We start from the raw sequence: 26867 nt of genomic DNA, 5'->3' as shown, positions 1-26867 counted from the left end.
CCCCATCATCAGCATCACAAACTGGCCCCAAAGGAAAGCAAAGCGGAGTTTAGGCGTGGTGACTCGTGCTTAAAGTCCCAGCTCCCAAGAGGCAGAGGCAGGCAGATCTCTGAGTTCGAAACCAGCCCAGCCTACAGAATGAGTTCCAGGACAGTCAGGGCTACACAGAGAGGTCCTGTCTGCTCAGAAGTCCCCAGAACCGTCTCGTAAACGGGAAGAGGAAGCAAGATGGCTCAGTGCACAAAGGTGTCAGCCACCACGCTTGACCACCCGGGTTGGATGCGCAGGACAAACATGGTAGGAGAATCAGCTTCCTCAAACTGTGCCCACCTCCGCAGGAACATGCGTGTTTCTGACTTTCTCCAGGCCCACTCTGGTTCCACCGTACAGCCTCCTGCAGCATCCTCGAAGCTCCTAGGGACTTTCTCCCTGCCTCTTCCTGTCCTAGGACCCTCTTCCTCTGTTTCCAGGCACCCTCACTTCCTGCAAATCTCAGCTCAAAGGACCCATGCCCACAGAAGACCCATTCCTTTTAAAACTTTAGCCAGAGGCTGGAGAGATGGCTCAGTGGTTAAGAGCACTGACTGCTCTTCCAGAGGTCCTGAGTTCAAATCCCAGCCACTACATGGTGGCTCACAACCATCTGTAATGGGATCCGATGTCCTCTTCTGGTGTGTCTGAAGACAGCTACAGTGTATTTATATATAATAAGTGAATAAATAAATTTAAAAACACAAAAAAAACCAGAACTCTAGCCAGGTTTCGTGGCACACACCTAATTCCACTTCTTGGGAAATAGAGGCAGAGGGCCAGGAGTTCGAGGTTATCCCTCACTACATAGGAAGTTGAAGGCCAGCCCGGGCTACACGATACAGGGCTACCCCATAAATAAACAATATAATCTGTGCCCTGCTTTGTGGCAGGCTGCTTTGTTCTGGTTCCGACCTGCCGGCTCGCTACAGCGGCAGACGTGTGTGTAGATCCGGTAAGGATGGGGGTGTGTGCTTTGCCCGGACCTGCAGAGCAGGCCGCACAGAACGCATACTGAGCAGGTGAAATAATTTGTTCTACCAGCTGTGGAGAGACGAGCAGGAGACAGAAAGACAGGGTCCCTGACTCAGGGAGTTAAAGCCTCATTGAAAAGACACCTCGCGCGCTGAGAATGGCAACAGCAGAAAGATACTGCGCACGCATCGGGTGGGACGGTGGTGGTGGGTTTCGTCTGGATTTAGGTCGGGAAAGGTCAGAGACCAAGTGTGCAAGAACCCGGGGGCGCTGAGGTCTTGGATAAATGCACAGAATTTCCTGCAAGACATCCATGAATCGGACCAGCTGGCAGGCTCTCAGCAAAGCCAGAAGGGGATACAGCCATTGGGCCGGGGGAGGGGAGGGGAGGGGAGGGGAGGGAAGGGGAGGGGAGGGACACTGACCAGGGCTTCCAAAAGTCCCTGCCAAGGGTACTAGAACCTTCAGGAAATGTGAAAGTCACAGAACAGAGGAAGATACAGAAGCATTCCCCACTGCCTACTCTTGGCCAGTACACAAGGCCTTGTAGGAAGGGAGGGAAGGAAAGATTGGAGTTCCTTTCCTCAGTAAAACCCAGGACCCTGCCCAGCATCCCCTAAGACCAGGTCACTCCTACAGGCCATGTACACACATGGGTTTGTCCAGCCCACACGAGTCAGCCTGGTCTCTATCGGTTCCTGTCCTCCTCACTGGGTAAGCTTCTGACACCCATGCCCACACAGAGCCTAGGGTCTTCAAAGCAGGGACGTCACATGAAACTGCTCAGAGAGGAACCAGAGCCGCTCACGTGCAGAGAAAAGCAGCCCAGAGAACTGCAGCCTACTACTACAGGGCCCTGGAGGAGCTGCCCCCCAAGGCCATGGAGACAGAAAAGGGGAAAGGGGACCTTCGGGGTTGCTCCTGAGTAAGAACCCACCCTCGAGAGGAGAGATGGCTCAGTGGCTGCTCTTCCAGAGGACCTGGGTTTGATTCCCGGCTCCCACATAGTGGCTCACAACCATCTGTACCTCCAATCCCAAAGTATCCAATGCCCTCTTCTGGCCTCCACAGGCATCAGGCGTGCAAGTGAAGACATACAAGGGCAAACATCTGTACACATGACAGTAAGTACTGAAAAAGAATAAAAATGTCAGGTAGTGGTGGTGCACGTCTTTGCTCCCAGCACTCAGGAGGCAGAGGCGGTGGATCTCTGTGACTTTGAGGCCAGCCTGGTCTACAGAGTGAGTTCCAGGACAGCCAGGGATAAACACAGAGAAACCCTGTCTCAAAAAACCGAAAGAGAGAGAGAGAGAGAGAGAGAGAGAGAGAGAGAGAGAGAGAGAAAGGGAGGGGAGGAAGAGGAGGAGGAGAGGAGGACAAGGGAGGAGGAGGAGGGGAGAGGAGAGGAGGGGAGAGGAGAGGAGGGGAGAGGAGAGGAGGGGAGAGGAGAGAAGAGGAAAGAAGAGAGGAGAGAGGAGAGAGAGGAGAGAGAGGAGAGAGAGGAGAGAGAGGAGAGAGAGGAGAGAGAGGAGAGAGAAGTAATAAACCCATGTGTATGGTAAGCATATGTCCCGTGTGCAGGTGCTCATGGGGCCCATAGGATGCATTAAGCTCTGGAGGGGGTTGTGAGCCTCTCTGTGCTCATGCTGCAAACTAAGTTCTCCTCCTCTGTCCTCTACAAAAGCAATACTCCCTTCTTTACCACTGCTGAGCAGTCTCTCCGCTCTAGCCATGCTCCTCTTACTTAAAGAGTGTCTACAGGATTTGGGGTACCCTAACGCATCTCTCAAGCCTCCCTTCCACTGTTCCTGAGCATTACGACTGAAACAGCCCAGGTCATGCTATGTGACCTGAGGAGGTAGGAGGGGGTGGGGGTGGATGCCATCAGCAGGTAATGGGTAAGACCTTATCAGATGGGCTGCCCGGGAAACTGGGGTCCAGAGCAGGCCTGAAGACACCAGACAGGTGAGTTATGGTGACAGCCTAGAAAAGTGTCCCTAGATTGCCAGCTGGGCCTTGGTTCCACAGACCCAACCCAGTGGCAAAGTGAAACTCCTCCTGCATCCAACCGCCCACTATCACCAAGGAAGGTGTGCACAGCCTCGCCCGCCCCAGCCTACCTCAGCTGCTACAGCAAGGATACTGGGTCTGGGCCAGATGCCCAGGGTGGGTGGAAACCCACAGAGGCAGCCCTACTCCTCCCCACCCGGTGGTACTGCATCTCTGGGTGTAGCATCCCCCTCCTGCCTTAGGTGGACAGCCATGGGTGCACGCCCAGCATCAGAACCCAAGCCAACTAACTCCAAGGCTCCCTCTGCCCGAGGTCCTACCCGCAGTCTCATCTTACTGTCAAGTTCCCCTCATCTGCTCTCCAGAGCCTCACCCAAAGGTGGGAGCCACCCGGGCCCCACAGCTAGTCAGACACATGCTGGCCCTCACACAGTCAGGCCTAACAAAGCTTCTGTGAGATCCATGATGTACTGGGTGTGATCTACCCTCGGGGAGCTCTCACCCACCCTGCTGAATGCTCAGGGTACCAGATCTTATACACCTGCCCACCAGGCCCCGGCCATACAGAAACCCTAACGACAGGCCCTGTGGGTAGCCTGCCATCCACTGGGACACACAGGCCTGAACTACACAGAGCAGGATGGAGGGGTAAGGGATCCTGGCAGGAGGAGCCCAAGCAAGGAACCTCTAGAAAGCCATTAAGTCTCCCCTGAAGTGCTCAAGGAGTCTATGCCCCAAGACCTTGGTCTAAGAGGGGAAGGCTGCGTCCTGGGACCTACGTGGCCCATTTGGCACACGGTGGACTTTGAGACCCAGGTAGAGCCATGGGAAAGCAGCAAGCAGGGTAGGTTGGAGCTGGCACAGGAGATTAGATAAGAAGGCAAGGCTCTAGATTAGAAAGCAGGGCAGTGAGTTCTGAGGAACCTGACTTAAAGCCTACGCCAACCTGCTCAGCCACCACTAGCATAGGACAAAGGGAAACCCCCCCAAGAGTCCCCCTCCATCCACAGGGGACCCGGGAAAGAGAACTATAACCAGTCCTGCACACAAGAGTACACATGGGGCTGGGGATTTAGCTCAGTGGTAGAGCGCTTACCTAGGAAGCGCAAGGCCCTGGGTTCGGTCCCCAGCTCCGAAAAAAAAAGAAAAAAGAAAAAAAAAGAAAAAAAAAAAAAAGAGTACACACACACGCATGGTGGTGGTTCCCAGCCCAGTCTCCTGACCTCAACCTGGGTCCCAGGCTAGCCCTCTACAGCCAGAGACCCCGAGGAAGCCCACCTCCAACAGTAGGCACTCTAAGACCAGAGGGAGGAGTTACAGGGGCTTGGGGAGGTTGGAGAGGTGGGAAAGAAGGAATCACAAGGCAGGAGAGGGCCTGGGATGCAGCCTTCCTCTCTTAGACCAAGGTCTTGGGGCATAGACTCCTTGAGCATTTCAGGGGAGACTTCAAGGTTTTCTAGAGCAAGCTCCTCCTGCTAGGATCCCCAACCCGCCTCCATCCTGTGCTGTGTAGTGCAGGCTAGCCACAGGGCCTGTTGTTAGGGCTTCTGCGTACGCTGCCCACACCTCAGGCCCTAAGCCCTCCATCCTAGCCTGCGACCCGTCACTCAGACGCAATGCTCCGCTCAACCCATTAGCACAGTAACCAAAGCGAGGAACCTCAGCAGGGCAGCACCCCACCTCCACAGTACCTCAGAATTCTCACAGAAACTGAGTGAGTGACATGGAGCTCTCGAAACAGACGCTGGGGACTGACCATCAAGTGGGAAAGCGGAAGCAGGGAACAAGCCCTTGGCTTGAGTAAATACAAGGCTTCAGAGGCCAAACGCTGGCCGTGTTGGGACCGTGAAGTCCAAGGCACCAGGAGGCCATTGGACTACAGGCTGAGAATGTAGGATGCTGGGTGTCAGGGCACTGTTAGCACTGCAGGAGTCCGTATGCTTGCTTCTTTCTTTCGAGAAATGATCTCACCGTATAGCCTTGGCTGGCCTGGAACTCACAGAGATCCACCTGCTTCTGCCTCCTGAGTGCTGGGATTAAACATGCATGCAGATGGATTTGGGTGTTTTTGTTTGTTTGAGACGGGGTCTCTTGTGACACAGACTAGCCACGCAGCTGAGGCTGACCTAGAACTCATAATCTGTCTACTCTGTCTCACGAGTGCCAGGTCTGTAGGTGCAGACCGCCACCCCCTATTTTATAGGGTGCTGGGGATGGACGCAGGTCTTGATGCATGCCAGCTAAGCACTCTACCCAATCGAGCCCCCATTCCTCAGGCCATACAGATGGCTTTTCCTGAAAGGTAGGTAATCCTCGGCTGCTAGTGAGGGTTTCAAGGGACAGCAGAGACTGTAGTCATTGACAGGTCTGCGACCACAGCCATCCCCGTCACTACTATCATCACCCCGAGACATATTTGATTCTCCTTCTCCTGACCCATGTCGCCAAGAGTCTCCTATTGGACACCTGGAGACCGGTTGCCGCAAAGGCAGGAGGAAGGGCCAGTGGCCAGCTGGCTGACAGAGAGATGAGGGACGAGATTTGCTAATCAAATAAACACCTGCTCCAGCTGGGGCCGAGATTTGTGTTTGCTGCCCCTCGGTTCTGCCCACCTGCACGCCGAAAGCCTCTCCTGTCCCTCCTGTCACCCCAAGGGCAAGCCTCAGTAATGAGGGTGATACTCAGCCAATGCCCTCCAACACTCCACCACTGGGGGGAGGGGGGCAACAGCCGACCTCACTCCTGCACCCACCAACTCCTCTCCTGCGGGCCCTGCAGCTTCCTCTGTCTGGTTCCTATCTGGTTCCTATCCCAGGCTCTTGGGTGTTGGGAGGCTCGAGTGCCAATGCTTAGTGGCCTGGCCCAGGGCTAGTCAGCCTGCCCGCTCGGCAGGGGGTTGGGGGGGGGAGGGATGGGGCTCACACACCCCTCCCAGAGATGAAACAGAAGAAATTCTTCTCCCTCCCTCAGACCTCGGCCCCTTCCTCCCCCTCCCCCAGCCCCTGCTCCAGGGAGGGGCCCCTGCTGTACAATCGATGTTGTGAGTCTACAGGGCAGGGCTGGAAGTGGACATCCACACAGATCCCAGCTGTGTGTACAAGATTATCGAAACCCAGAAACCTGCCCCTGAGCTGAGAGCAGAAAGCTGGTGTGTTCCCACCCTACAATCCAGCTTCTCTCCCCACCCCCAACCCCAGCCGCCACCCATCGGGCCAAGCTAGGGAGGGGACTCGAGGTCAAGAATGTGGGGTAAGGCAAGCGTGGGCAGCTGACAAACGCAGGATTCTTCAAGGCCAAATTGCTGCACTCAGCCCGAGACCCTAAAGTCTCCAGGCAGAAACTGAAACTGATTTTTGTCCTCTGCAGACCCCGATGCGGCCCTTCTCTCTGTTCGAGTCACCCCATGGGGGACATCACACCCATGTGGCCTTGCACCCAACCCAGAGGGTGGAGGCTTTCACTACCACCAGCCATGCACACTCTTAGACATGTGACACGAACTGGGTCAGACCCTTGGTGGCACAGTCCTGCCTCCATCAGCAGCCGAAAAAGCACGGCGTGAACCTAGGAGCCGGCTGATAGACAAGACATAGGCCTTCCCCTTTGATCTCCATCCCGACACCTGAACAGGTGTCCGGACTTGTGAGCTCTGGGATGCTCAGGGCAAAATGTGAAGTTTGCCAGGCAGCCCACATAGCAGGCAGGTACCAGGAGAGCTCTCATGAGTCACAGAGCCTGCTACCATGTGATTCTGTGCCACCATAACAACAGGGTGTCAGCTCGAGAGAGGGCAGACATGTCCAGGAGACAGGATACCAACAGGAGCTCAGCTTGGTTTGTTTGTAATGGCTTCTGTGCGAGCTCACGAGGTCGGTGGCCCAGAAGGGACAGTGGTTAGCCACAGCAGCACCACCGCGTACATTACTTGAGCTGTTTCATAGTTCTTCCAGGATACATGCTTGTTTTTGTTTTTGTTTTTGATTTTTTAAAACCAGGAAAAAAAATACAAGTTTTCAAAACCTGAGTCTGCAAGCTTGGGACTAGCTGAGGCTAGCCCACTACCTAAGGCTAAAGAACTCGAGTGTACCTCCTTCCAGTGAAGTCACAATGAAGCCAGGGCAGGTCTCAAATACATCTGGGGAATGCAGGGGCTAGGGAGGGACCGTTCCTTTCTCATCCAGGAATTATGAGGTCTCGATTAAGGCTCAAAGGGACCCAGTGAGTTCCTGTGTGGTACAGGTGCAAAACACTAGAACTCAGTCCAGAAACAATACCTGGGGCTGGAGAGATGGCTCAGTGGTTAGAGCACTGACTGCTCTTCCAGAGGTCCTGAGTTCAAATCCCAGCAAGCACATGGTGGCTCACAACCATCTGTAATGGGATCTGATGCCCTCTTCTGGTGGGTCTGAAGACGGCTACAGTGTACTCATATATAATAAATAAGTAAATCTTTAAAAAACAATATTCAGTGCTTCCCACAGCTGAGTATCTGGAACTGGGAGACACATACTACAGGGCTGGGAGCTGGACTCAGGGCATTGCGTGCGTTCAGCAAGCCCAAAACACTCCTCCACCCAGCTGCATCCCCAGCCCTCTCTGCACTTTGAGTATCACCGAGTTACCAACCTTGGTTGCCCTTGAACTTACTCTGTAGCCCAGACAGCTCTTGACCTTATAAGCTTCCTGTCCCAGTCTCCTGAGTAGCTGGGATGGCAGACCTGGGCCACACCCCCAACTGGGAACTAGATTTGGTTTTGTTTTGTTTGCTTGTTTGCTTATTTTAGCAAATCCTTAGCTAATTTTTTTTTTTAGGATTCCCTATATCCAAGACATTCCCAGGTACAGTTTGAGCACCTTAGAGAATGTACAGGATGAGGCTGAAGAGGGGGCTCAGCGGTTAAAACTGTGTACAGCTCTTTACAAAGGACCCCAGTTCAGTTCACAGCCCTTACATTAGAGCCAGAGTCACCTCTAACTCCAGCACTGGGGGATCCAGCGCCCCCTTCTGGCCTCCATTGATACCTGCACTTAAATGCGCGCGCGCGCACACACACACACACACACACACACACACACACTCACTCTCTCTCTCTCTCTCTCTCTCTCTCTCTCTCTCTCTCTCTCTCTCTCTCTTTCTCTCTCTCTCCAATAAACTTTTCTTTTCCTAGACAGGGTCTCACTACTCACTATGTAGCCCTGGCTGTCCTGGGCCTTGCTCTGTAGACCAGGCTGCCTGTGCCTACTGAGTGCTGAGATTAAAGGCATGGGTTACTACACCCAGCATTAAATCTTTCTTTAGAAGAGAGTATATGGATACATAGGGCGCACTAGAGAGCCCTAGGTTTGATCCCACCAAGCAGGGAGAGGGGGTGCAGTTCCTCTGAGAAGCAGAGAGAGTTGTGGGAATATTCAGCTGGTGATGGAACAGGAGCCAGAGGGTTTGCCCCTGAGGATCCCAGGCCAGGGATCCTCATCTGGGAACCCGAGGCTTTCCGCGCTTGCCCCATACTTAGGGTCTTCATCTCCAGTGCCCGCCCTCCCAAGATACGTTAAGTAAGGACAGACAGACGGAGGAAGGAAGGGACCTCTTGACAGAGGCTGGCTACCCCACGGTAGGGTGACCCAGGTCTAGGGGTACACACACACCTCAAATGTAACCCCAGGCCTATTAATGGCAAAGTCCCCCTGACAGATGCCTCTTCAAAACTTTAGTTCACCCCCGCCCCCAACTCGATCCCTGGGGGCCTGCAGCCACTCTGGGAACACTAAAAAGTCTCCAGGGGACCAGATGGGACCTGACGTGCCCACCCTGCGTTCCTGTAAGGGAGAGCTGGCCATGAGCCACAGCAGCCTTCCCCGCTCTTCCTCCGTGACCCGAGGCTCCAGCTCTTAGGCCTCCACCTGGGTGAGTGGTGAGGCCGGCCGTGGCCACATTTCCCTGCCAAGAACAGGTGTGGGCCTGCTGGATCCACTCCCCAGACCCCTCCCGGCCTCTCAACCCAGTTAATATACAATCTTCACGGGACCTCTAATTACCAAGGAGGCTTTGACTGGCTGTCTCCTTAAGTGCTCATGCCCCGAACCCCAAGCTGCTACACCTCCCACCTCCCCAACTGGGCCAGCCTTCTGCCCACTGAGACTTCGACAAATTCTCTAACTGAATGCCAGACACTGGGCACTGAAATTGGCCCAGACCCTCCATCATACCAGGCCCAGGGGTCATGACCCTGGGCACCAACAGCCCCAGGGAAGGCTGTGGGAGCAGAGTTAGGGGTGGGAGCAGACAAGCTTGAATAAGAGGAGCAAATTGCCTCACAGAGCCAGGCTTCTGGCTCTGGGGACTGTGTTTATAACTCGGCATGGAAGGCTGCGGGTCTAGCTCAGTGCACAGGAACCTGTCTGACAAATACGCCTCAAACCAGGGTCCCACTCCCAGCTCTTCGGGGAAGGAGAAAGAAGCATGAGATTCTGTCAGTCAGACTGAGCGTGCAGACTCTTAAGAGTCTAGGTGTCTACCAAACTTGACCTTTTAGTGTTTGTTTGTCTGCCTTGTTTCTGCTGTGTGTTTGTTTGTTTGTTTGTTTGTTTTGTTTTTGAAGACAAGCACCTTTGTAGCCCAGGCTAACCTTCAACTCCATATATAGCAGAGGCTGTCCTTCAATTGGCGGTCCGCCGGCCACCACCTCCCGAGCACTGGGATTACAGACCCCACTCTACAAAGTGTGATCTACAAAGTTCCTAAGGAATACAGCAACTCAGGACTGGTAAGAGTACTGCCAATCCCTTCTTCGAAGACTCTAAGCTCCCAGAAAGCAGGAAGTTTCCATGGTCAGCTCTGAGTATAGGATGGGCACAGCTGGCTCACGAACGCTGCAAGTGCACAGCATTAGCTGAGCCCACAGGGAGGTCACATAGCCTGGAGAGCACCAGAGAGCCTGGAGAGCACCAGAGAGCAGTTTGAAAATGTCACAGAAAATGAAAACCGAAGCAGGATTAATTCTACCCTGGAAGGTGGGGTCTGTGCTCTTTTCGAAAGAGGCCACTTGGGGCCAGGTCTCAGGGGGTGGGGCAGATTTACTCAGGGAGTCACAGGGGAGCAAAGGTAAAGAGACCAGGGGGAGGTTCCAGGAAATGCACCTGAACTTCTGGTGCATGAGAAGATGAGGTGAGAGAAGATGAGGAGGCAGAGGCCTGCACACTGGGGCCAGGCTGGGAAAGCACCTGCCAATTTTTGGGGGGAGAGTACATAGGAAGGAGTACCCTGGGGTCAAGGGCTCTCAGATGTCCCTGAGACCTACCTTGAGATCCGGATGGACTAAAAGTAGCAGCTGGGGGACGGGCGGGGGACGGGCGGGACCAAGAGGAAGAAAATGCCCTGAGAACAGGGGAGCAGAAGCTGGAGACATGGCTCAGTGCTTTAGAGCCCTGGTTTCTCTTGCAGAGGACCTGGCTTCATCCCCAACATCCACGAGGTGGCCCACCCCTCTGTAACTGCAGTCTCAGGAGATCCAATTCGCTCTTCTGGTCTCTCCAGCCACGGAGCGCCCACATGGTACACAGACATATGCGCCAGCAAAACACTCGTACACATGAAACACTTTGAGAGAGAGAGAGAGAGAGAGAGAGAGAGAGAGACTCTGCCTGCCTGAGGACAGGGAAGGGGACCTTAGATCCTTTCCTTGGCTCTGTTAGTCCTCAAGGTGCTCAGCCCGGAGTCAGACACGTCGACAAAATGTGACTGTTTTTCCAAGGATCTGCAGAGTTGCAGGGACTGGGGCTCCCACCTTGGCTTTGCCCCTCCCCCCAACACACACCCTGTCCCACAGCCTCATGTGAAATGCTGACAGAGCAGCTCCCCTGTTACTCCCCAGTAAGGGCCCTGGCAAGGCTCTGAGCCAGGCTAGCAAAGATGCTGGCCCAGATGTGGCTCCACCCCTCTCTCTGGGTAACTTCTGAAGAGAAATCTGATGGGGAGGGGGGTGTGTGTGTGTAGGAATCTACATCTGACCCAGGAGGTGGGTAGGAGAGCCTGAAGGATGCTGGGAGGAGAGAGGCCCTCGAGGTTTCCCCTCCCTTCAGCACACTGAATTCCAACCACCAAGAGGAGAAAGAGCAAAGGAGCTGGGAGCCTCCCACCTGCAGGGCTAACTTTGTAATGATGAGAATTCCTGCCACACTTCCAAAGCCCCCCCCCCCCAAGAGGAGTCACCCTCTGGGCAACTGGATGGTGCTGGAAAGATGAGACCTGAGGACATTAGCCACCACCACCCTACCCACCTGCAAATGGGGCAAAAAGACCAGATCCTGGCCTATGCGCTCCCTCCATCCCTGCAGCAGGAGGTGCCCAGGAGCTCTCCAAAAAGATATAGGGATTTTCTAACCTCTCCCAGCTTCAGGCCTGGCACCAGCCTGGGATAGAATCAATTCCCAGCCTGGACCCCGGGGGGTGACAGCCAGAATTAATTAATGTTTGTAAAGTGCTTTAGAGAACCTGGGACCAGGGACCCAGGGGCGCCAGAGTAGCTACACAGGAAATTGACCGGGGAGGGGGGGCGGAGAGAGGAGGACCAAGACCTGGGGCTGCCTGCACTGGGGACACTCTGACGAGGGGATGGTGCACGAGGAGAGTGAAAAGGTGCGACCCCTCCAAATGAATAAATAAACCGATTCAAGATGGGGCTCTAGAGTGCCAGACTCCAGGCAGAGCCAACCCTAGCACTCCACCCCCAATCCCAGACAAGCACACCCAGGCCCTCTCCAACTCAGGCACCAGGCACCTGCGCCACCCCACGACCACTTGCAGAGGACACGCAAATCCCCTAGCCAGGAGTTCAGAAAAGGAGTGTGCCAGAAGTGGCGGGCTTCATGGGCCCTGATGCCTCCTGGAACTCCTCAGAGCACCCGACTACTACCTGAGCAAACAGCGCACTTCCTTTCTCTAAGAGAGGGGTGCTAGCGTCCCCTTGCTTCTGGAGACTGGGTTGTCCGGGCCCTCTATCAAGGGGGCAAGGGACCGGACACTGGGAGACAAGCAGCTGGTACTGTAGCCCCGATGCCCCCCTCTTTGCCCTAGGCTCACTCACCCCAAAGTGCTGATGAAGCCGTTGACAGAGCCCTCGGCGTACAGGGACACAATGTCCCCGATGTGAAGAAAGCTGGACATTTCATTCATGACTTTGGCCCTCCGGGGCTCGAGGCGGCAAAGTCGCCCAGAAGCGAGCTCCAGGCTCGGTGCAGAGGACTGAGGCGCGCTGGGCGGAAAGGAGCGCAGTGCCACCTCGCAGCCCGGCGACTTGGACGATCCGGATGGCCCGGGCGGGCTGGCAGCCACTGGAGAGCTAAACGGCGCGGCGCGGCCGGGGTCCGGGTGAGGAGGTGCCTGCGTCTCTGCCTGCCCGCAGCCCTCCAGCCCGGCCCGGCCCGCCCGTACCTGTAGCTGGGAAGGAGCAGGAAGTCTGGGGCCGCCACACACATGCAAATCCCGCCTGGGAGGCGGGGAGGCCACACCCCGCCCCGCCCCGCCCCCGCCGCGGCTCCCACGTGCACCCGCGCCCGGGGCTCGGCCTCTTCTACACTGCGCGCGTGCACGGCTGCACCCCCAAAAGCGCCCAGCGTGCCACGGACGACCCCCGGGTTCTAGCGCGTTCTCTAGATGGCTATCCACCATCAGAGAGTACACTTCGGGGCTCTCCAACCTCGGAGAGTCCCAGACCGCCTAGCCTACTGCCCACGCGTGGCTGAGCACACCGGGAATTTGGCCACGGTCACCCTGCGGCAACCGCGCCCAGCTGAGAACCGTCTTGCGCCTGGATGCGCGCTCAAGCCCTTGGCTTTGCAAATCAGGATTCATTTCTCTCAAAATGAAAAGTCTTTTTGTTGCACAATAGAAAGTGCTTGGACTGGAGGGGGATGAAGCAATGGGGTGGGTTTGGGTTTTGTTTTTTATTGTTGTTGTTGGTGGTGGTTTTGTTTTGTTTTGTTTTTCTCTCCCTCTCTCCCTACATTCCTGTGTACAAAGAGATCCAACTTCCGAATCAGTTCAGCCGCTCCCTCTCCAGGAGGAATTGGCTCCATTTTCTCTTGGCTCTTTCTGTCTTTGCTTTAAAATAAATAAATACTGGGAGGGGGTGAGCATTACCTCCCCTAGTTAATAGTACACCCCAGCGCCCACTGAAACAAGTTCCCGTAGCCAGCCCTTGCTCACAAAGTTCAGCCCTCAAACTCTTCGCCAAGTTGCCTACTTTCTGTTCTGCGCCACGGAGGCTGGGCGTTTGCTTCCTAGTGCTTTGGTTTGAACTACTGAGATAAGAATGACAACCGACACCCCCCCCCCCTCCCCGCTGCCCCAAGTGCCCGCGCGCGCTCTGGCGCGCCCCCACCACCAACACCCCCTCCTTTGGTCACGTTTGTTCCCTTCCCCTCCCGTCCCCCCCTTATTTCCTGAGGGGCGGGAATGGGGGCGTTTGTCCCTGGGAGAAAAGAAGGAGGGGACTGGAGACAGAAGCAGGAAGAGACCCAGGAGGGGTGGAGACAGCCGCCAGCCGTGAGACAGCTGCTGACCTGCACAGAGAAGAATCTTTTGCGTGCATGGGATTTTTACCAAGACCCTTAGAGCTGATGGTAGTAGTTATCCAGGCCTTGAATGGGGAAGTAGAGGCAGGAAGACTGTGAGTTCAAGGCCACATAGTAAGTTCAAGGCTCACCTAGGGCACATGAGAACCTGCCTCAAATAAAAATAAAAATGGGCTGCACAGATGGCTGAGTGGTTAAGAGCACTGCCTGCTCTTCCAGAGGACCCAGGCTCCATTCTCAGCAACCACGTGGCAACTCGCAACTGTCTGTAACTGCAGTTGGGGGGGCGGGGTCTGATGGTCTCACGCAGACACCCATGCAGGCAAAACACCAGTGCACATTTAAAAGTAAATAAATACGTTTAAAAAAAGAAAATCGGGGTCTGAAGAGATGGCTTGGCAGTTAAAGACCACCGGCTTCTCTTCCGGAGAACAAGGATTTGATTCCCAGCACCCACAGGGCAGCTTACAACCATCTGTAGCTCCAGTCCAAGGGGATGTGACAACCTTTTCCGGCCTCTTCTGGTACCAGGGACACTCCTGGTGTAAGACATACAAGCAAGTAAAACCATACACATAAGATAAACACATAAACCAAAGTCCATAAAGACTCCAAGAATGTAGATAAAAGGACGAACTCCAGGGGGTCCCAGTTCACTAGCGCCCACGATCACACGAATTCTACATCTGACCCAGACCTCACACCTTCATCTAGATATATCCAAATGGTTTTTTTTTTTTTTACAAACAATGCTTTGAATGTTTGTCTTAACCTACTAGGTTGCTTTAAAAAAAAAAAAAAAAAAAATTAATGCCCCATGTAGTAACGACCTCCAGCTCTGATCTTTCTGCGTGCACCACCATGTCCCCAGTTTAGGCCTTGATGGGAGAGGAACCCAGGACTCCATTCACGTTAGACAAGCGCTCTACCAACCGAGTGATATCCCCAACCCTGAAAAGCGCATGGTCGTCGTTTGTTTTCTCTTGCTGGGATAAGACGCCATCATCAAGAAGCGATTTGGGGAGGGAAGATCTTTGGCTTGAAGGTTACAGTTGATCATGAGTCGCCGAAGCAGGAACCTGGCAGCAAGGACTGAAGCGAAGACCACAGAGGAAGCTGCTTACTGGCTTGCTCAGCCTGCTTTCTTTTACAAGCCAGGCACACTTTCCCCCGGGTGGCCCCGCCCACAATGCTCTGGAACCTCCCACATCAATCATTAATCAAGAGCGTGATCCACAGGCTGGCCCCACAGACCAATCTGATTGAGCCCTTTTCTCACCGGCGGGTCCTATTCCCAGAAGACCCTGGCCGTGTCAGGCTGTCAAAAAAAAAAATATATATATATATATACATATATATATATATACACACCACATGCATCCAATAAGTTGCAAACTACGGTTTAAAAGAAAAAGAGAAAAAAATTCCAGCTCCTAAGTGGTGGTGGCACACGCCATTCATCCCAGCACTCGGGAGGCAGAGGCAGGCACATCTCTGTGAGTTCAAGACCAGCCTCATCTACAGAGCGAGTTCCAGAACAGCCAGGGCTACACAGAGAAACCTTGTCTCCAAAAGCAAAAGAGGGCTAGAGAGGTGGCTCAGTGGTTAAGAGCACTGACTGCTTTTCCAGAAGTCCTGAGTTCAATTCCCAGCAACCACAAGGTGGCTCACAACCATCTGTAATGAGATCCGATGTCCTCTTCTGGTGTGTCTAAAGACAGCGACAGTGTACTCATATGTAATAAATAAATACATCTTTTAAAAAAGAAAAGAGTTGTTTTAGTCATGGTAATAGAAGAGTTTAAAACACCTACTATGTGCGGGGCCTCTGCTCCTCACCGGTGTCTGATCAAGCCTGACTGGTGACTACTTCAGACTCCTACCTCTCCCTGCTGCCTGGTCCTTCTCACTCAGTCACTGTCTCAGAGCCAGGCAGAGGAAATCCTCCACTCTGGGCCTGGATGCTCTAAGCCCCCATGTCTCCGTCAACCAGGAAAAGCTCAGAGGTAGAGAGCAAAGAGGGAAACTCATTGCCAGGCTCCTGCCACACCTACTGCCTCCAGGAATTCTGGAACACAAGGCTGCGTTCCACAGGAGTGCCCAGGGCTCAAGCCAGTCACCTGGTCCTGCCAAGCCAGCTCCGCCATGAGCTCTTGCCTGAGTTCTGAGGTGGTGCCGATTTAAAGAAAAGTTCAGCCAGTTTTATTTTAATGCAACCAATGGTAGGGCCAGAGTGCATTTGAGTGGTCGAGTGTGCTAACTATCTGAGAGCCCAGCCCCCCAGCCCACCAAGAACCCAGAGCTTCCAGTTGCCCACAGGACAGGGTCTGCAGAACCCAGCCCAGTGGACCAGACGCAAAACTGTCTCTCCCGCCTGGATCTTGTGTCCTCTACAGATGTATGGTTGGCCTTCAAGAGGGAGCATGCTGGGGGCCCAATGGGGTGCATAATAGGTCTGGGGGTGTGGCTCAATCAATCGAGACCGTGGAGCCCTGGTTTCCATTCCCTGCACCCCATTAATCAGCCTTGGTGTAATCTCAACACACAGGAGGTAGAGGCAGGAGATCAGAAGTTCCTCAGCCACAGAGGAAGTCCAAGAACAGCCTAGGCCTCCAGAGACACTGTCTTAAAGAGAGGGGTAGCTCCAGAGTGCGGGAGAGCTATGCAGTACACACTTCTACCCAACGTTCTCGAGACAAAGACAAGGATGGCTGTGAGCTTTAGGCCAGCCTGGGCTAGAGAGTGAAGATCCTGTCTCAAAAGTATCAATACACCCTGGCCATGGTGGTGTCTACCCTTAACCCTAGTATTTCTTTTTTTTTTTTTTTTTTTTTTTTTTTGGTTCTTTTTTTCGGAGCTGGGGACCGAACCCAGGGCCTTGCGCTTCCTAGGTAAGCGCTCTACCACTGAGCTAAATCCCCAGCCCCAACCCTAGTATTTCAAAAGCAGAGGGCTCTATGAGTTCAAAACCACCCTGGTCAACATAGTGAGTTCCTGTCTCAAAAAAGGAGGAAAAGGACCCATATCATGGCTCACAAGCACCTTCAGACAATGCCCGCTATGCCTCCCAAGGTGCCAAAGACAAAATGAGATTCCAGGCCACCAAATTTCACCCAGAGGAACCAATGAATCTTGTAGCCTTCTGGACAGAGCACAGGTGACCTTAAAGCAGGTACCACAGAAGCTCTATCTGCAGCAGGGTCCATAACTTTCCTGTGACTTTATAGATCGGCAGTTCTCAAAGCTGTGGGGTTATGACCCGTTTAGGGGGTCACATATCATATCAGTTATCCCGCATATCTGATATTTACATTACGGTTCATAAGAGTAGCAAAATTATAGTTAAAAATAGCAGTAAAAATAATGTTATAGTTGGGGGGTCACCACGGCAAGAGGAACTGTCTCGTTAGTGACATAGTTCCCGCCCCTCAGTCTTCCCACCCAGATCCCCCTACCCTCCTGCAAAATCACAGGCAACCAGGATACAACGGCACCCATCTAATTGGGAAGGGCAGCTGGACACTCAAGAGAGGGTGCTGTGGCCCTCCCCACTTCAGTGAGGAAAGCTGGAGGGTCAACAGGCCCAGCAGAACTCCCCATAATGGAGGTTGCTTGCTTGGAGGCTTTCCCTGTACAACCACCACCATCCATAACTATAGTTCGGGGATCTGATGTCAGATTCTGATCTTCTCAGGTCCCAGGCATGCAGATGGCACACATCACATCCATGCATACACACGTACAAAATACTCATACACTAGAATAAACAAATCTAAAAAGAAATTAAGGGAGAGAGGGCTGGGGAGCACTGACTTCTCTTCCAGAGGTCCTGAGTTCAATTCCCAGCAACCACATGGTGGCTCACAACCATCTGTAATGGGATCTGATGCCCTCTTCTGGTGTAGTGTACTAACATACGTTGAATAAATAAATCTTTTTTTTTTTTTTTTGGTTCTTTTTTTTTCCAGAGCTGGGGACCGAACCGAACCCAGGGCCTTGCGCTTCCTAGGCAAGCGCTCTACCACTGAGCTAAATCCCCAACCCGAATAAATAAATCTTAAAAAAAAAAAAAGAAATCAAGGGAGGGAGAGGGAGAAGAGAAGGGGGGGGAGTGGGGAGGACAAAAGGAAGATTTACTTTGATGGGTGATGGGTAATGGGCACTCCCGCTGGCCACAGAGAGCTGTGGCTGCTGAGGAACCAGTCCTCGCCAGCATTTGTGACCACCCCTGTTTTTACCAGTCTTCATTCTCCCACTATCAGAGACCATGTGGGCTGTAGTGATGCCTCCTTTCTGCTTCCTCAGAGGTAGACTCTGAGACCCTGGATGCGGTAGGCTTATCTGCTTCACTGTGTCCTCGGGCCAGACACACAGAAAGGTTTAATGAATGAGGTGGCACTGGACCAGAAAGGACATGAATTAGCCCAGACACCAAACCCCCACCAGGAACCGAGAGCCCTAGCAGGGGGAGGAACTGCCAGAGATTCCAGAAGGAGCGGGGGTTGGGGGGAATGTTGGCCCAAGTCTTCTGAGTGGCCTGTAAGCTGGGACCAACTTCAGATGCCAGGAGAGACGTGACCATTGTCCCACACACACACCAAGCAACAGTCAGCCTGGTCAGGGCCCATCCTCAACGGCTGGGCAACTCCCAGGTGCCACAGATGATATTCCGACGGTGTTGGGATGCACAAGCAGAATTTCCAGACGCCAGACTTCTGTACTGAGAATGAAGCCCACGGCCTTAGGCATGACAACGGAATACTCTGCTACACCCTAACCGATGTAAAACCTCATATTATGAGACAGGACCTGGTCTGTAACCCAGGCGGGTCTTGAACCCATGACCCTTCTCGCATCCAATTCTGGAGCTGCAGAGATAGCCTACGACGTTGCCACACCCAGCGATTTCTTTTCTTTTCTTTTTTTTTTCCGGAGCTGGGGACCGAACCCAGGGCCTTGTGCTTGCTAGGCAAGCGCTCTACCATTGAGCTAAATCCCCAACCCCACGCCCGGCGATGTCACATAGTCTTTCTTTTCTCATCTTTTTAATTCCAGACGTTATGAGTGCAGAGCTGCAACCAAAGAAGGAAAAGTGTTCAGAAATCACACCAGAGAGTGCCCGCAGGCAGCCCCTGCAGACAGCCCACCTCCGGTGCTGCCCATTCAGGCTGAGAGTCCCTGAGTTCAGAAGAGGACAGTAGTATAGAGGGGGCAGTCTGGAACTCAAGTTTCCTGAACCGGTACCCCCTCAACCCACACACACTCCTGGAGACCTGACCCAGCTCTGCTGTGCGGTATTCTAAGAAGAGCAGAATGCTCTGGGATCCAGGGTCCTCCTCGTAAACAGGTTTGTCACCATCACCACCCCAGGTGTCACCATGGCCTGGCCTGGCCCTCAGGGCCCCTCTGATTGCAGCTGGAAAGATTGAGAACACACCACCACCACCTACACACTCATAGTCCGGGACGGATGACAGACAGTTCTCAAGGGTCTCTTCTATCCCTTATAGCTGAGTCAGGGGCCGGGAGGAGCCTGGAGGGGGCGGGACCAGGATGGGTGAAACCAGGAAGGGGGCGGGGCCCAGCCCTGGCTGACTCAAAGTGTCAGCCACCAGCTGGGTCATCCCCGTGGGTGGGTGGGGTGCCAGTCCAGGCCCGCTGGGTTCCCAGAGAATTCCTTCCCTATGCCATCAGCTGCCCTGGTCGGGCACCCCACCCACAGCAGGGAGCTTCTCGCCACAGCTGAGGATGTGCAGGATCCCTGGCAGCCAGTACACTCCCTTGTTCAGGGCACTTTCGCTCATACCCTTACCCACACACGGAAATCCACGCTCAGTGTCTTGGGAAGCCAAGAGCTCAGACTAGGCTTGTGTTTCTCCTAACCTACGCCCTCATTGAAGTATCTATCTCTTCCAGGCTGGGTGACCACCTACACCATGCACGGGAACTCAGGAGACTGGGCCATATGCTGTGGTTCCAGGAACACAAGAGGTAAGAGACCCCAGGGCTGGGATTCGCTGTTGGTCACAGAAGACAGCTCCCACCCTACCCTACCCTACCCCACCTGGGGGTCTTCTTAGAGTGTAGACTCTGACTCTGGAGTCACCCCCAAATCAGATGGCCTCTATGCCAGGCCTTCCCCCACAATGCCTGACTCTGAACTTTCCCATGCAGGGCCCATCTCGGACGCAGTGAAAGCCAAGCCTGGAGTTGGATCACAGGATCAGCGGCAGCCACTCACTGTCGCAGAGAAGAGCCCTTTTTCCGTGTCTCAGTGTCTCAGGGTCGCTGGGAAAACAATAGTGTCCCAGTTGCTAGTCAGAAGCTGACATAAAGCAGTCACACATGCCCAGGACTGATTCAAGAGCAGTTAGGACTCGCCAGGCCTTCAGAGGCACGGACATGGTGAAGGGGTAACCAAGATGGCGGGGCGCCCTCCTCCCTAGGAAGAGGCTCTCCAAGAGCCAGGCCGAGGCACTGCCAACCTGGGTGTGGCAGACAGAGAACAAACACCCCCACGTCTCTCTCTTCCAGCCCTCCCACTGAGTACACACTGCAGGATAAGGGGAGCTGGGGAACTCCAGGCCGCAGCACAGCCCCCTTCAGTGGGGGGCGAAGGAGGAGGGTAAAGGCAAGTGCACAGGTGTGGACAGTGGGTCTGGAGAGCCAAATAAAGTCTAGTGTTCTAGATTGTTCTGCAGAGCAGGGCCGTCTGCACTCTCTCCGCTGGGTGTGGTGGCACACCCCTGTAATTACAGCAGTGGGAGGCAGAGGGACCACGAGGTGGAGCCCAGCCGGGGTGACACACCAAGACCCTGTCTCAAAGGAATGACAAGAAGGTCTCCAAGATGGCTCAGCGAGCCTGCCCACGGGTGTCCCATCCCCAGAACCCACGTGCTGGGAGGAGAGACATCAGCTCCTGTGCGTTGTCCTCTGACCTCCACATGGTGTGAGGTACCAGTGCCCACACGTACACACCCATAAGTAAATAAACAAAATGAGGTAATTAACTGCAGGCCAGGGCTGCATAGAGAAGGAAGAAAGAAACGGCAATCCAGGGGCTAGAGAGAAGCTCAGGGGGTGAAGTGAATGCTAGGTCCTAGCACCCATGTAAAACCAGGCATGGTGGTGTGAGTCTGTAACCCCGGCCTTGGCGGACCACAGATCCGTCAGGGAATCGAGCTGAGGCAACTGGCTCCATGTTCGGTGAAAGATCTTGTCTCTGTAAGATGGGGAGCAATACAGGAAGAAACCTGACTCTGGGCCTCGGGTATGTAACATGCATATAAATAAACACACATGCACACATGCACACATGCATACATACACACGTGCACACATAAACACATGTACACACACCTGCACAAACATGCACACATGTATACAAACACATACATATACACAAATACACACATATACACAAATACACACATATACACAAATATACACATGTGCACACAAATATACACATATGTGCACACAAATATACACATATGTGCACACAAATACACACATGTGCACACAAATACACACATGTGCACACAAATACACACATGTGCACACAAATACACACATGTGCACACAAATACACACATGCACATGAACACACATATACACACACAAATACACATATACACAAATATACAAATACATATGTACATGCAAATACATGCACATGCACACAAATACACACACATGTACTCAGATTCACGTGTGCATGAATGACACATACATGCAGAGGCACACAAACACGCACATTTTAAAAAATGCCGTCTAGCCATGGAACTTGGGTTGTATGGATGACCAAGGATGGGGGCTTTTGAAGACAGGAAATTTTATCAAGACCAGGCCCTAAATCCCCTCGATCACTGAATAATGAGTACCGGCCATGTCAGGAGCCGAGGCTGAGATGTTGACACCTTGAGTCACATCTGAGTTGGGGAATGGAGGGGATCGTAGTTCTGGACCCTCAGCCTGGTCCCCAGATGGGCTGGGAGGGAGCTCCCAGGGGGAGGGGCACACATGCGTCTGTAGGTATGTCTGGGGCTCTGTGCCTCACAGCCCAGGAGTCAGAAGGCAAGGATCCTGGGCCTTGGAAGTTTGTGGTGAAGGAAAACTATCTGGAGAACTTCCCCTGGCCTGGTTGGGCAGGAGGAGGCCTTAACTGACAGGAGGCAAAGCACTGATGCCAAGCCTACCTGGGATTGGCGCTGGCCTCCAGCCACGCCCACACCTACCTTGGCAGGAAGGAAGCCTTCAAGCCAGCCTTGCCCAAGCTGCCTGGCCTGAACTGAAAACTGTTAAAACATGCGTGGCCATCCACTCAACAGGTCCTCTCCCACGCCAAGTTGACTGGCCTGTTTCTAGATCCTTTATGAGTAAGGGGGGGGGGGAGTGAGAAGGGTGTGCCATGCCCTCTTAAGGGGGCAAGAATGGGTCACAGCCCAGGCGCTCTTAATGGAGAGGGAGAGAAAGGCCTGCTGTTTGTCCAGGAGCTGAGCAGACACAGGAGTCCTTGTCCTGGGGCAGTGGAGGAGGCCTCAGGCCAGATGGAGAACAGCCTCTTCCTCCCACACCCCCATTCAGCTCCTGGGCCTCCATGTGAAGAACAGAGGAGACTTCCCTGCAAGGTCTGGTGAAGTGCAGCCTGACCTCAGCCAGACACCGGGAGCTGTAAGATCTCCAGGGAGCAGTGACACCAAGCCACAGGCTGCCTTGCCAGACCTCAGGCCTGAAGAGTTGGTGAACCCTTCTCGGGAAGGGGCCCTCTGGCCACAGAAAACAGCCCTAACTTTGGACTGCGGGGCTGAGAGTCGTGGGGTGGCGGGGGTGGGAGGGCCTGCAGTGTGTGCTGGCCACTCAAGGAAGTGCCAAGTGCGTGGGGATCCTGTGAGCACACACCTTATTGGAATTGGGGTTCTGGTGCAGATCCGGGTCACTCCCCTAAATTACATGCAGTTTTACTGTGGGCTGTGGAAGTATGGGTGTGGCAGCACATGACTGGAGCTCCCAGAGAGGCCCGAGCTATAGGGGATGGGCAGGGAGACGCCGAGGCTTCCCAGGGAACCTGAGGCTTTCATGGACAAGTCAGACAGAGCAAATGCTGTGAGCACGGATCCTGGGGCAGGAAAGAGTGGAAAAATCAAAAAAAAAAAAAAAAAAAAAGGAACATTGGAGCTACAAGAGGAGTCGAAAGAGGCTTTGTGGCCCAGGCAGGACTGGGGCCAGGGAGACAACTAAGCAGTTAAAATCACTGGCTGCTCTTGAGGGAGCTTCACTACCCCGGACCCTCATGATGACTCATGGCTGCCGATAACGCTGGTTTCCAGGTAGAGCGCCCTCCTCTGGGCTCTGCGTGAACTGCATGCTCATGGTACACAGCCAAGCAAACACCCATTCCACACCCATCTAATAAACATTAATTTTGGTTTGTTTTGTTTTGAGACAGGGCCTTACCATGTAGCCCTGGCTATTCTGGAACTCGCCTTGTAGACCAGGCTGGACTCAAACACAGAAGGGATTTGTTTTTGCTCTTTGTTTTGTTGTTGAGAGATGGGGTTTTATGTAGCCCAGGCTTGGAGAGATGGCTCAGTGGTTAGAGCACTGACTGCTCTTCCAGAGGTCCCGAGTTCAAATCCCAGCAACCACATGGTGGCTCACAACCATCTGTAACGGGATCTGATGCCCACTTCTGGTGTGTCTGAAGATGCAGGAAGCCCCGGGCTCAATCTTCAGCACTGTTTAAACTGGGTCAGTGATGCATGCGTGTCTGTAAGTCCTGGGGAGGTAGAGAGGCAGGAGGATCAGAATCCAAGGTCATCCTTGGCTACATAGTGAATTGGAGGCCAGCCTGGGCTACATGAGACTATCTCAGCAGGGGGATGGGGGTTGGGTAGTAATGAGGTACCCCCCATGGTCAGATCTACTGTACCATCTCAGGGCGCATTCGCTGGGACTGATTGACAGCTCACTGTGATTGACAGGCCAGTGCCAATGACTCAGCTGAAGCTCACGTTTGTGGCAATGCTTCCTTACGGTGGGGTCAGTTCTGTGGCTTTTGACAAGGTCACATGTCCACCCTCGAGGTACCTCACAGAAGTTCCCCCTGCCCTGGGAGAGCAATCTCAGTGCCAAATCCACAAGGACTTCCCCAATCCGTGTCTGGCTGTGGGCACCATTGAGATTTTTTTTTTTTTTTTTGCGTGTGATGAGACACAGTGCAGGGAAGTTAGCTGGTCAGTCTGCTGGAGTCTCAGAGTGAGAGACGGTGGCCTGGGATCTCACTTCATTCAAATTCCCCCAAATCTGACTTTAAGGCTGTGTCTTGGGGAACAGTTTATGCAGGAGACCTTGAGAAGCTCAGACCCAGTGGGGCCCCAGGACTTGCCCGGTTGGCTGGCAGCACTCAGGCTGTGAGGATTCTGATTGTCCCACCCAGGGGTGGAGAAGCCTGCAAGGTCCTTTTTCTCTCACCTGCCCGCTCTGGGTTAGAGCCAGCCTGGGGACTTTAATCCCAGCCTGTCTATCTGCTTGTGCAGAGTGAGGAAGCCCTGAGGCAGGGAAGATTCTAGAAGGTTTCTATGAAGGAACTGTTGCCCTGGGCCAATGGGCAGTCCAGGTCTTCTGGCTTCTCCTCTAGCACTCTCCAAATTAGTCATTTGTCCCACGTGTCTGCTGGGCCTCAGCCCTCTGCCTGGTCTGACTTGCAGGCAGCGTCACCCAGCTACAGGAAACAGAATAGCTCAGGGTCTCAGGGTCTCTGGAACAGATCATCCAAGATGGCCATCCTCCTTGAGGCATTAAGGATATACTCTTAAGAGGTCAGAGAGGGGGATTGGGGATTTAGCTCAGCGGTAGAGCGCTTGCCTAGTGAGCGCAAGGCCCTGGGTTCGGTCCCCAGCTCCGAAAAAAAGAAAGAGAAAAAAAAAAAAAAAAAGAGGTCAGAGAGGGCTTCCACAGAACACTGTATCCCTCAACCTGCACTCAGGTTAGCCAGTCCCAGAGGACATTGGAACCACCGTCTGAGCCAAGACTGGATTCTCTCTTCCCAGCTAAAGTGTCCAGTTTGCTGTGACTCTCAGCCATAGCCCTGTCCTGACACTGTCCTCTAACAAGCAGGGTCTGTTCCTGGCTTGAAATAAGGTCTCCGATAGCCCACGCTTGCCTCAAACTATTATCAGTGAGTTCAACCTTCCTAATACTGTGTCCCTTTGATACAGCACCTCATGTTATGGCGACCCCCAATTATAAAGTTTTCATTGCTACTTCCCAACTGTAATGTTGCCATTATGAATCATAATGTAAGTATCTGGTATGCAGAGTGTCTGATGGGTGACCTATATGGAAAGGCTGTTTTACCTCCAAGGAGATCACAGCCCACGGGTTGAGAAACATTAATCTATGGGGTCTCCCAGGCTAGCCAGGTCAGGCCCCAGTAGGGCAGCTGATAGAGGACTTTGTCCTCATGGTGGCTGAGAGGAGCCCCAGATTAGGGCATGAACCCCATCAAGATCTGGGTTCCCGGCGCCTCCCACAACAGCTAGATCTCTGCTTTGACTCCATTTCCTTACAGGGGCTCAGTTAGCGTCCACCACCCTTCGCTCCGGACCTCTCTGCATTCAGGCGCTTCTCTCTGGGTACCAGGGGGATGTGACAGGCTGCCAAGGCAAGCTCGAACTTGGGACCTTACGGCTGTATCTTTTGGCTTTTCCACATCCCTAGCATCATACAAACCGGGTATGTTGATCGATGCCTGTGATACCAGCATCGGAGGGTGAAGGTCATCCTTGGTTACATAGTGAATTGAAGACCAACCTGGGCTATATGAGACCCTGACTCAAAACACACACACACACACACAGAGGGCGGGGAAGACAGAGGAAGGGGAGGAGGCACGGAAAGAGGAGGGGTGGAGGAGGAAGAAGAGAAGGAGGAGGAGGAGACACCCATGATCTTCAAGAAGCCCGGATGCATCACCAGCTTCTGATTGGTCACTGCTTGAGCCCTATCCTGGCGTTCAACCTCTCCTTGGCGCCACAAACTGAACCCAATGGTTGCGCCCAGCCACCGTGCCACAGCTAGAACAAAGCCTTTCAAAAATGGTTCTCATGGATGGGGAAGAGAGAGAGAATGGAGGATGCTTCGTTTGCGACCTCCGAGTCGCAGCCCCCACAGTTGCCGGCTGCTCAAAGATGGCTTATCCCCTGCATCAGGGTGAGCCCAGAACGTCTTGCTACCCGGATGGAGATGCCTACCAGCTCCCGGTCTTCACATTCAGGACAAAGGAAGCCATCTCTCTCCCAGCTTTAGGTCCAGCCAAGGAGTGATTCCAACCAGTAGACAAGGTGGGCTAGAAACGAAGGACTACCGAGGGCTTTGGGGGCAACGTTTCCACGGTAACTGCTGCATAACAAATACTCCGAGCTTAATGGTGGGAGACCACCAACTCGTTTTTTCACAAACTTCTGTACATCAGGAAGTCCGGAAGGGCCTACCAAGGTGCTTCTTGCTGGGGATGGTAGGGGTGGTGGTGGTGGTGGTGGTGTCTGTGTCACGTGATCAGCAGCCAATGAGGCCAGGGCCAGCCTACAGGCAGAGTTGGGCTGGGTATGTACCGTGGCTGTGCCTGTGGCCGGCTTGTGGTTCAGGCCAGGGCTGGGCACTAAAATGGAGCCTAAAGCTTCGGAGGTTCGCGACAGCTGATGTCTTTTGAGACAGGATCTCATGTAGGCCGTGAACCCCTGATTCTCCAGCCTCCACCTCCTGGGCGCTGGAGTTGCTGGTGTGCACCACACCACCATGAGGCTACCACCGTAAGGGTTGTGGATTCAACCCAGGGCTTTGAGCATGCTAGTTAGACAAGCGCTCTACTGACTGAGCAGACAGGGACACAGACCCAATCTCTGGGTGCCAAAGATGCTGGGGGCTGGGGAGTGGGGATGTGTGTGTGTGTGGGGGGGGGTTTGGATGTGTGTATACATACACACACACACACACACACACACACACGTGTGCATGCGCTTTTGTGCTCCCGTGCTCTCCCCACACACCTCCCAGGCTAGCCTGAAACTCCTCCTGCCTCAGCCTCCCACTCCCAGAGCTGTGATTACAAGGTGTGGGTCACCACCTCTCACTTAGGGGTTGAGGGTTTTAAAACCATCATGGCCGATATCTCAAACGGGTCTTCCCCCTGTTGCTCAGCACAGCCCCGAATCAGATTCCAAGACCGGGAGACCAGAGAGCACAGGACAGGGCCTGTCCTGTGAGCTGGGGACAATGAG

General features: G+C 53.7%; 1 protein-coding gene and 1 long non-coding RNA gene across 3 annotated transcripts in view; one reads left to right on the top strand and one right to left on the bottom strand.

The window, feature by feature from the left end:
- Positions 1 to 12472, bottom strand: part of Itpr3 (inositol 1,4,5-trisphosphate receptor, type 3) — a 64969-nt gene extending 52497 nt beyond the window's left edge. The window contains exons 1-2 of one of the 2 annotated variants that reach the window (XM_087596960.1): positions 12446 to 12472; positions 12099 to 12353 (exon numbers count right to left, since the gene is read on the bottom strand). In XM_087596960.1, coding sequence (XP_087453086.1) covers positions 12099 to 12187 — 89 coding nt within the window. In that variant the 5' untranslated portion in view covers positions 12188 to 12353; positions 12446 to 12472. 2 annotated transcript variants of the gene reach the window in all.
- Positions 12473 to 19209: 6737 nt separating this feature from the next.
- On the top strand, positions 19210 to 19872 carry LOC147998545 (uncharacterized). The gene is made up of 2 exons (XR_015645593.1): positions 19210 to 19578; positions 19762 to 19872. It is a non-coding gene; the product is annotated as an uncharacterized LOC147998545 (long non-coding RNA).
- Positions 19873 to 26867: the final 6995 nt, after the last annotated feature.

Source organism: Rattus norvegicus, chromosome 20 (genome assembly GCF_021556685.1).
Source record: "Rattus norvegicus strain SHRSP/BbbUtx chromosome 20, alternate assembly SHRSP_T2T, whole genome shotgun sequence".
Taxonomy (NCBI): Eukaryota; Metazoa; Chordata; class Mammalia; order Rodentia; family Muridae; genus Rattus; species Rattus norvegicus.
Note: the sequence above shows the minus strand (reverse complement) of the source record. Positions and strands in the feature narration are given on the sequence as shown.